This window comes from Acanthisitta chloris, unplaced genomic scaffold, assembly GCF_000695815.1.
Source record: "Acanthisitta chloris isolate BGI_N310 unplaced genomic scaffold, ASM69581v1 scaffold11410, whole genome shotgun sequence".
NCBI lineage: Eukaryota > Metazoa > Chordata > Aves > Passeriformes > Acanthisittidae > Acanthisitta > Acanthisitta chloris.
In genome coordinates this window covers 5,403-15,760 of record NW_008653393.1, presented here as the reverse complement: position 1 = coordinate 15,760, position 10,358 = coordinate 5,403, and the positions used below count along the sequence as shown (strand labels likewise).

The following is a 10,358-nucleotide window of genomic DNA, read 5'->3' as shown; positions in this document are numbered from 1 at the left end:
GGAAGGAAGGAGGGAGGGGGAGAGGCTGCTGCTCCTCCAAGGCACTTAACCCCAGTGCTGGGATGGTTTGATCCCATCCCCTGCACCAGAGCAAGGAGCAGTTTTGGCACTGAGCTCACCTGCACAGGTAGAGGCAGGGCAGGAGAGGAGAGCAGAGCCATGGCATGGCCCTGTGGGAGCTGCCACTGCTTCACTGCAGTGTTCCCTCACCTTTCCACCCCCTGAGCAGGGGCAGAGTCAGCCTGGGGTCCAGGGGCTTTGCATCCTGTGCATCCATCTGGGCTGGACTATAGGACTAGCTAATCCTTCCCTTCAAACCAAACCCCATCCCTGTGGTTGTTCAGAGCCCCTGGGACCCATCCCCATCCCCTGCATGCTTCCCTCTCCCATCCCACCACTCTACCCCTATCCTTGGTGTCAAGATGAGAAATGACCTGGTCAGACCAAGCAGCATTTACAGGACATTTGGGGACCCAGCAAGGGGCAGGGGAAGGGCTCAGATGACCCCAGTGGTACAAAAACAGCCACATAAAGCAACGTCTGTGATCAGTGCAGGGCTCTCCATCCATCCCCTGCCAACACAGGGGGCTGTGGCCCCTCCAGAGGGTTTTCTGCCCCCAACACTATTCCAGCATGTCCTCACTGGAATGCTGATCCAACTCCCAAAAGATTCACCTCATAAGCTGTCCCAGCAGTGTCCTGGTGTCCTGTCACCTGAAAGCAGTGACCGACTCCAGCGAGGCAGCGACGACGTGGGGGCATCACCCCCAGGATGGAGCAGACAAGGAGGCTGTGCAACCTCTCCAGGCAACTCCAGCTCCTCCTGCCACCACCAGGCAGGTCACACCGTGGCCAGGGAGCTGCCAAAGCAGCATCTCAGCTGTGCTGTCCTCCAGCTCCGTGCAGGTGTCCCACGGGTGCGGCGAGTCGGCGCGCGGTCGGCACGGCTCCTGGCTGAGCCACCTCAGGGTCCCACGCAGAGGGGACACCCACTGCCCTGTGCCACACAGCAGCTCTCCCTGGGCTCAGACAGCCGTGGACTGCTTGATGCTGTGGAAGCTGACACGTGTGGGGGACGTGGGGATGGACATGGCCCGAGCCACGCGCGCACGGATGGAGTGTTTGTCCTGCCAGCGATGCCAGCGCTTCCGCACGGCCGAGCGCACCTGGGGGCACAGAGGGCACGGTTAGGTTGAGCATCAGAGGCTCATCCAACCTGGAATGAACACTGAGGGTTGGGGCAGTCGCAGCCTCCCTGGGCAATCTGTGCCAGTGTCTCACCAACCTGTGCCAATGTCTCACCACCCTCACAGGAAAAACTTCTGCCTAAGATCTAGCCTAAATTTCCCCTCCTTCAATTTGAACCCATTGCTCCTTGTCCTGTCCCTGCAGCTCCTAACACAGATCCCTCTGCAGCTTCCCTGGAGCCCCTTCAGCTCCTGCAGGTGCTCTGAGGTCTTCACACAACCTTCTCCTCTCCAGGTTGAACAGCCCCAACTCCCTCAGCCTGTCCTCACAGGGGAGATGCTCCAATCCTCTTAGCATTTTTGTGGCCTCCTCTGGACTTGCTCCAACAGTTCCATGTCCTCACTACACTGAGGCACCAGAACTGTATGCAGAATTCCTGATAGGTCTCAGGAGAGCAGATTAGAGGGGCAGAGAGTCACTGAGGCACCAGAACTGTATGCAGAATTCCTGATAGGTCTCAGGAGAGCAGATTAGAGGGGCAGAAAGTCACTTCCCTTGACCTGCTGCCACACTCCTTTGGATGCAGCCCAGGATTCCATTGGCTTCCCTGGATGTGCCCTTGTCCATGCCCTGAGTACCCTCCTGTGTATGGGGATGGATTCCCCAGGGATGGAACACCCTTGGCTCTACTGCACCAAATCACACAGGTGCACCCTGAAAACCTCCTCCAGGAGGTGGATTTTCCCCCTCCAAAGGAAGACACTGACAGTGGCCATTCCCATCTGGGCACAAGCCATGGCTGCAGGAAGGATGGAGATACCCCCAACACCTCCCCAGCCCCCAGTGCTCACCTCACTGTTCAGGAAGCAGTAGAAGACAGAGACAAAGAAGCCCTGGAAGGAGACAAGCAGCAGAGTCACAGGCAGCAGACACCCCGAGGGCAGAGCTTGGGAGCAGCCCTGGGATTTGGGAATGTCTGTTTGGGAAGGGGCAGAACTGGGGTGAGGCATCAGCCAGGGTGAGATCTTCCACATCCCTTACTGGGGGGACTGGGATGGAAGACAGAGCTGAGGTCTATACCTGGAAGGACTCCAGAAAGGAATTGAAGTAGATGAAGACTATCCTGGAGATCTCATCCTCCCCTGGGTTGACAAAGAACAGCATGTAGGTGATTCCCAGCAAGGGCAGCAGCACCAGTGTGGCCTTGACTGCTTTCCTGGGGAGAAAACATGTTCCTGAGGTGCTGCAGGACAACCCTGGGCATGAGGACACTCCCCATCCTTCTCCCAGCACCAGCATAGCTGGGACTGGTCTGGCTGGGACTGCCAAACCAGTGACTGGGGGAGGACAGAGTGGAATTGAGCTGTTTTCCAGTGCAATCCCCAAGGGACTGAGCTGATTTGAGCACTGGGAAGCTGCTGTGCTTCTCCATCCAGAAAAGGGCAGTGGAGAGTAAAGATCTGACCTTGTGCTGGCATGAACTGATTGCCTGGCTGAGCCAGAGCTCGATTAAAAAGGAATTAAGGGGAGTATAATCATTCACACCCTTCAACACGGGTTTATGAAAACCTTATCTCAGGTAATTAATTAGATATCTTCACTTGATGAGATTACAAGTGTGGCTGGTGAAAAGCCACAGTGCTGATACAGGCAGCATGGGAAGGATCACATCAGGGCTTGGCATCCCCTTCCTTTGGATTAGGGGACAAGAACAATGCCAAGTCATCACTTTTTTGCTTAAAGATCCTTTTAATGGAGAGATTCCAACATCAGCTGAACACAGGGAAGGTCATCCCTGGTGGATCTGGGAGCTGTGCTGCAGTGCTGACCTGGAGGAGAGCACAGCCCCTGACAGGATCTGCCAGTTGACATGGAGAAGCTGCAGGTAACTGAGGGCAGGAACATCTTCAGGCTGGAAAACTGTGGGACAGCACATTGACTGGTGTAGCTTCTCCAGGGGAGCTGATAAAGCCACCCTCTACCCAGCCCTGCTTCTCTGAGCCAGCACACAGGGACAGTCCCCAATTCCAGCCCCAAAATGATGCAGAGAGAAGCACTGCTGAAGACCACAGATCTTCTCCTCATCCAGGTACTCTGGAGAGCTGCTCTGAGCATGCACCTCCCAAGTTGTCTGCAAAACATTCCCCAGCAGGGAAGGGTTAAATTTTCCTGCCTTATGCTGTCTTCTTCACGAGGAGGTGTTGGGGTGGCATCGATTCCTCACTCCTTGCTCAGCCTTTGCTTTGCTGTCCAGCAGAGATCTAATTCTCACCTCTGTGCCAGGATTTGCAGCTCTGAGCCTGGAGAGCTCATTGGGTCCCACCACAACAGGCTCTTGCAAAGAGGCTCAGCTCCCTCCAAAGACAGATCCACCCTTCCTTGTTCTCCATCACGAGACTCTCACTGGCCACGTTTGAACAACCCCAGATGCAACAGCCATGTGCCTCCAAAAGGTGTTTGAGGAGCTCTTAGGTGTCTCTCCATGCTCCCATCCCTTTGATACTGTTCCTATCCCCCTAATGATGTGAGGAAGCCAATTCCTAGGTTGTCTTTCTGCAGGGTCACTCATGCTCTTACCTGTACTGGATTGTCTCTGATGTGGTTGAAGCTCGGAGCTTCGTCATGAGGATTCGGACGATGTTGAAGAGAAAGATGAAGTTGATCTGGAAGGAAGAGAGTCACTGGTTAGTGTCTCCCCAGTGTTTCCTCCCATTTCCTCAGCAGAAGCTGTGCCAGGAGAAATGGGAATGTTCCCTCTTGAACCTCATCTACTGCTTAAACTTCATCTACTGCTGTCCATGTCCTGTCCCAGTGCATCTGGTCTTTAAAGCACTTGAGAGTTTGGTCAAGGCAGCAGGAAACTGCCAAGGAAGGGAAAGTATCAGAGAAAGGGCTGAAGGTGGAAGAGTTGTGGGAGGAAGAATAAAAGGCAGCAAAGGGATTTGGGGGAGAGTGGCTGCCATCACAGCAAGGAGCTGTTGGCCTCTGTCCCGGCTGTGGAGTCACTAATGAGGGCACAGGAAGGTGTCCCTGGAGCTCAGCTTAATTGACATGGATTAGCTGTGGCCTGGCTACCTGATGGGCTGGGAAATGGAAGCAGGATCAATTATTCCACAAGGCTGGTCATTAATACTCCCTTGGCTCTGCTCAGCGCTGGGCAAAGGGGGAGGAGAAGTTTTGGGACTTTGAGTGTGGTTTTCTCCCTGCAAACACAGGTTGGACCTCCAGCACTGCCTGTGACCTGCCACCACTGCTCTGCTTTGTCCCTGCCCAAAAGGGCAAAGCCCCAGCAAACTGTGCTGCTTATGACCTCTGGCTCAAGCATCACTGCTCAGCCAAGGGCCAAGAGCAGAGGGAGGTGGATCAGAGAATGGAGAGGATGTTCCCAGGTTTCTGTGAGTGCTTGGGGAGAAGGACTCTGTATTCAGCACAAAAGGTCACTTTGCTCTTACCAGAAGCACCAGGATCATGGGCCCTTGATAAATGTAGTCAGTATAAACTCCTGCTCTCTTCCCAAACCAGCACCTGCAAGGTGAGGACAGGTGGTATTAGAGAAAAGTGGTGCTGGGCTCAATCCTACCATGGGGGTGACCTGGATGGACTCCTGGCCTTGCACAGGCTCTTTAGGTCACTGGCCAAAGGGCAAAACCTGTAGGACTTGAAGTGCTGTAGCCACTATGGAATAGCTTCCCTGAGAACCCAAGAACAGAGGTGCATGGAGGGGTGTGGGGGTGTTCTGGGTTCCATATGGATGTGGAAATTGGTTATTGCAGGATAAACAGGGATGACCTTGCACACACACAGGTCTGGGTTGGCTCTGCTCCCTGAGGGAGCTCAGCCAGGTGTGTCCCTGTCCTGGGAGCACCTTGGTGGGGTTGTAAAATCAGTGCTGTGCCCGTGTGTGCAGCACAGAGCTGCTGAAATTAGGAGGAAAAACTAGCTCTGGAAAACAGGCCGAGCTGCCATTCATCCCAACTGGCTGCTCTGAACTTCCCAGGGCATGGGATGAGCTCTCAGGTGCCTGCTAAGTCCTTTGTTCACAGGTGTCTGTGAAAATGGCTCAGGTGGGGCAGTTTGGATCTCTGCTGGCAGATTAAATCCCAGCTCCACTTAGCAAACCTATTGTAGGAGATCTGGTTTAATCTTGCCTATTCCTCCCTTAAAACCTCCTCTGCCCTTGGAGGAGAAACGAGCAGGGGCAGGAGGCTGCAGGCAGGGCTGGTGCAGCAGGGCTGGAAAGCTGGATAAAAGAAAGCATGGAAGAATATAATCTTTTTTTTTTTTTTCCTCCCTGCTCCTGGCACAGCTGATCTCTGGGGATTTGGGGAGGGAACTGGGGAATGAGAGCAATCAGGCTCACTTCTCGTTGTCGTAGTAGAGCTTCCCAATGGCCCAGGCAACGATGATGGGAAAGGGGATACCTGCAGGGAACACACAGGTGAGTCTCAGGGGGGCAATGCCAGCATCAAATCACCCTCAAACAGGAGTTTCCTCTCACACAAACCACTCAGTGAGATGTGTCCGTGATGGGATGATGGGAAAGGGATACCTGGAGGGAACACATAGGTGAATCTCAGGGGTGCAACATCACCACAAAATCACAATTCCAGGGATTTTATCACACACAAAGCACTCAGTGAGATGTGTCCATGATGGGAAAGGAGACAGCTGCAGGGCAACACACAGGTGAGTCTGAGCTGCAACACCACCACAAAATCATGCTGCAACAGAGGTTTTCTCACACACAAACCACTCATCTCATCCTGCTGCTTCCAGCAGTTTTTTGGGTGTTTTTTTTTGTTGGTTTTGCAGCTGCCTGGGTGCAAGAAGAGCTGCAGCAGGGGAAGGGGTAGGAATCATCCCTGGCACTCACACCAGCCGATGCAGATGAACATCCACTTGCGCAGTTTGTCGGTGGAGTAGGTGAGCACGATGGCTGTGTGCAGGTAACAGCCCTCACCAAACATCCAGAAGAAGTTGGTGACATGGAAATAGTTGTAGGCAGCAGTGACCAAGCGGCACCAAACCTGTTAGGGGGGTTAGGAGGAGAGGTGGAGGGTGAAAAGCCTGCAGAGCTCTGTGCTACAGTGGTGAAATCAATGCACAGAGCAGCACAGATCTCATGTTCCTCATAGAACCATAGAGAATCAGAGGATTTTAGGGGTAGTGGGATGATGGGGAGGGGATAGGGGAAATGCTCCAATCCTCTTAGCAATTTTATACACCTTGAGTTGTCCTCCAACCACCCAACAGCCTTATTTGGCCCCTCAAACTGCTTTTGTAGCCTCAAGAGCATCAAACTCAGAGTAGGTTTAGATGAGATATTGGAAAGGAATTGTTCCCTGGGAGATGCTGAGGCTCTGGCACAGGTTGCCCAGAGCAGCTGTGGCTGCTCCATCCCTGGGAGTGTTCCAGGCCAGGTTGGATGGGGCTTGGAGCAACCTGAGCTGGTGGGAGGTGTCCCTACCCATGACAAGGGATGGAATCTTTCAGGATCCCTTCAGGTCTGAAAGATGGATCTTTTGGGTCCCTTCCAACCCAAAGCAGTCTGTGATTCCATGATCTTCAGGATCCTCAGGGGAGTGCTCCAGGCCAGGTTGGATGGGACATGGAGCAACCTGAGCTGGTGGGAGGTGTCCCTACCCATGACAAGGGATGGAATCTTTCAGGATCCCTTCAGGTCTGAAAGATGGATCTTTTGGGTCCCTTCCAACCCAAAGCAGTCTGTGATTCCATGATCTTCAGGATCCTCATGCTCCCCACACCTGCTCAGGACTGGGCTCAGACCAGCAGAGCTGCACACCTACCACGTTGCTCTCGTGCACCTCTGGGTTCATGGTGAGCTGCACCACGAACCACGTGGCGTTGCGCAGGATGAAGGCTGTGATCAGGTTCCAGTGGATGATGTTCCTCAGGCAGCGGATGCTCCTGGAGAGGGGTGGAACAAGGGACCATCAGAGTGTGGTGGCTGGCTGGGGACTGGCCACAGACTGGGGGACAGAGTGGTTTGTGGAGTTGTGTGGCTTTGTTGGGACCCCAAGTGTGAGCTGCAGGGGTCCTGCAGGTGAGCAGGAACAAGGACAAGAGGTGGAAGGCACCAAGGAGGACCCTCTGCCTCCATACCCAGGTGCAGCAGGAGGGAAACAACCCTGAGACAGGTATGATGCCTCCAGCCTGGAGAGCAATGACCATGGGGAAGATATGGCAAAACACAGGGGTCAAGTCCATCCCCAGTCCAAGGGCCATGGGGTGACCTCTGTGGGCTCATCCTCCAGCAGGAACTTGGCAGCAGTTGTGTCACTCACCGCAGGCGCATGAAGAGGACGAAGGCCACGAGGAGAGCTCCCAGGGACACACAGTGCCCCAGGTAGTTGATGATGACAGCAATGTGGTAGTGCAGTTTGCTCTTCTTCTGGTGGGAGAGATGAGAAGGAGGGTCAGCAGCAGTCCTGGTACCACCACAAACCCTCCTCCTCCACCACCACAAACTGTTCTCCTCCACAACAAACTCTCCTTCTCCTCCACCACATCATCTCCAGGAGCTGCACAGCACATTTTGGGAGCTCCACAACTGGAGCCCACCCTGGGGCAGGACAGTGGGAATGGGAATGGAAGGAGATTGGGTTGATGTGGACAGCAGAGGCACCAGCCTGGTGTCACATCTCACTGCTACCAGGGCAGCTCACAGCTGCTTCCCCAGCATCCCTCCTGCTCAGCCCTGGGACATCCCCAACCTATCTTTGAGATTCAGATTAGATGTTAGGAAACATTTCTTCCCCTTCCAGGAGGCATTGGAATATTGCCCAGGGAGGTGATGGAGTCATCATCCCTGGAGGTGTTTGAGATGTGTCTGGACCTGGCACTGGAGGATATGGTTTGGGGGTTCCAGCAGTGACAGGTTAATGGTTGGACTCGATGATCTTAGAGGTCTCCTCCAGCCTTGATAACTCTGATTCTATTCTCTGAGGAAATCCTGCTGGAGTCTGAAGCCTCAGTTCAGTTTGTTGCCCTGGGGGCAGCTGAGAGCTAGGCTGAATTTGGGCAGAGGGAAGGTGTGAGTGCTAATTAAGTTAATTGATCACTCCTGCTGTTAGGCTCCCAGCCAACCTGTGAATTAGCAATTAACTGCCTGAGAAAACCAGTCCTGGCAAGAGATTTCAGAGTCTTAAATACCAGAAGTGGTAACAACTGCAAGTGAACAACTCAAACCTCTTCTCCTCTGCTCTAAGGGGTGGCTCCACCTACTCAGGGGCTTGTAATTCTTGATCCTCAACTTTTTATGCCTAAATATCTCCTTTATTTCATTGCCAGCAGAGAAGGATGGGGTTTGCACTGAGCCCAGTGGCAGGAGGGAGTTGGAGGACAGACCTGGAGGACATGCTGATCTGTACCTAATGGCCCTGGAGACCTCCTGCTGCTAATCCTCCTGGATTTCTGAATGGGGATGGAAGCAGGTTTGGCTTTATTTGTAAAGGGGACTGAAAATGCAGCTCAACAGGGTCATATTTGCCATATTCAACCTTCCAGCTGGGATGCTGCTGCAGGCCCAGCCTTCTGAAGCTCCATTTTTTTGGTCCCTCACCCTCTTGCCAAGAGCCAAAGGGTTCCCAAGGTCCTACCTCTTCACTGAGGATCTCCTGGCACTGGGAGTAGTTGACCCGTGCTGCCCAACTCCCGTTGGCAAGGCACTCCCTGTAGCCATTATCTGAAAGACAGGATCATCCAAGGGTTAGCAGAGCATGGGAATGTGCATGAGGATGTGACCTGGCTCTTGTCACTGATGGACAACAACATTGGCATGAGGACAGTGGCATCTTTTGCTTTGAAGCAGCTCAGCTGTTGCCTTGGTTGCAATTGCAGAACCAAAGTCCTTGGAACATTCCAGACCCACCCAAGGGTTTTGGGTTTGCACCAGCTCTGCCCCTCAAAATTGAGGGACCACTGGGATGCAGTAGGAGCAGCACAAGTTGATGAGTTTTTGTGGGAAACAAAATGTTTCTTTCAACAACAACTGTGCTTGGGTGTCAGGAACTCAGCTGTGTGCTAGGAATGGCTTTGGGCACTTCTCATGTGCCTTCACTTCATCTCCTGCTCCCAACACATCATTGGCAGTGACAGTGCAGTCTTGGCTCAGCTGGGGACTGCAGACCTCTGTGCCACCTCCAATGGCAGGGCAAGCTCACTCCTCTTCCCTTGTCCCCAGGATGGGCACATCAACCCTCTCCTGCCAGGAGGACTTGCTTATAAAGCTGCTGTTGTGAAACCACCTTCCCTGAAACCTGGGACACGAGGGCTCTTTCTCTTTGGGTGGATGGATCCCACAGAGCCCAGATGTGTCCCCCATGCCCCCTCAACCCTTGTCCCAGCAGTGCTGCCCATCTTACTGGTGGTGTTGTACCGCACTCCGTAGAAGAACTCGGGGCAGGGCCGAGCCACCAGCTGTCCCACCGCGCTCCGGGGCCAGCACGTCCCGATCAGGTCTACTGAGGCATTGCACTGGGGACCTGTGGGGAGAAAGGCAGAGGGTTGGTGAAGGTCTTTGGGCCACCATGGGCCACCTCCAGCTGTTGAAAAGTCAGGATTTGCCTGGAGAGCTGAGGCTGCAGTGCTGGAGGAGCTGATGGGTCACTGCAAGTTCAACCCCTGACACAGCAGACACCACATGGGGTTGTGCCAAGACTTCCCAAGGATTGGTTGATCCATCCTGGCTGTGACTATGACCCTGGTCCTGTCTGAGCACGGGGTTAAGCCTAACTCTGGCATAAACCTGGTTTTAGACCTCATTTCCCAAGTCAGCTTGACTTTGGTGTTCCAGCCCTGCTCCTTCTTCAACCTTTGGCATCCAACCCCACAATGGGCAACAAGGCAGATTTCCTCTTCCCCAGTGTTGACTCCATCGTGGTGCTGGTGGGACACTCCTCAGAGCCTCTCCAACACTCCTGGCTGCAAAATCTCCTTCCCAGCCATTCCTGTTGGTCTCTTCCAGCCTTTCCCAGGCAGCAAACTCCAAATGTGCTGCTGCTATTTCAGATTTCAAGCAGGACTTGTGTGTTTTTCCCAGCACCACAAGTGTGCTAACGTAGGCATTAGGTAGGCCAGATTGCAGGCTTTTTTTTTTTTCTGTATAATTTGTGTATATTTAGAACAACATGTACTGCAGCTAAATATGT

General features: G+C 53.6%; 1 protein-coding gene across 1 annotated transcript in view; it reads right to left on the bottom strand.

Moving 5' to 3' along the window:
• Window positions 1–1,025: 1,025 nt before the first annotated feature.
• The window catches only part of LOC103808047 (corticotropin-releasing factor receptor 1), a gene marked incomplete at its 5' end in the record, with an annotated part of 14,514 nt that continues 5,181 nt past the window's right edge, over window positions 1,026–10,358 (bottom strand). The window contains 11 exons of the mRNA XM_009080814.1: window positions 1,026–1,166; window positions 2,040–2,081; window positions 2,269–2,404; window positions 3,766–3,851; window positions 4,641–4,713; window positions 5,549–5,609; window positions 6,062–6,215; window positions 6,996–7,116; window positions 7,494–7,600; window positions 8,808–8,893; window positions 9,573–9,692. Of these exons, the coding sequence (XP_009079062.1) occupies window positions 1,026–1,166; window positions 2,040–2,081; window positions 2,269–2,404; window positions 3,766–3,851; window positions 4,641–4,713; window positions 5,549–5,609; window positions 6,062–6,215; window positions 6,996–7,116; window positions 7,494–7,600; window positions 8,808–8,893; window positions 9,573–9,692 (1,127 nt within the window). The remainder of the gene's footprint in view (window positions 1,167–2,039; window positions 2,082–2,268; window positions 2,405–3,765; window positions 3,852–4,640; window positions 4,714–5,548; window positions 5,610–6,061; window positions 6,216–6,995; window positions 7,117–7,493; window positions 7,601–8,807; window positions 8,894–9,572; window positions 9,693–10,358) is intronic.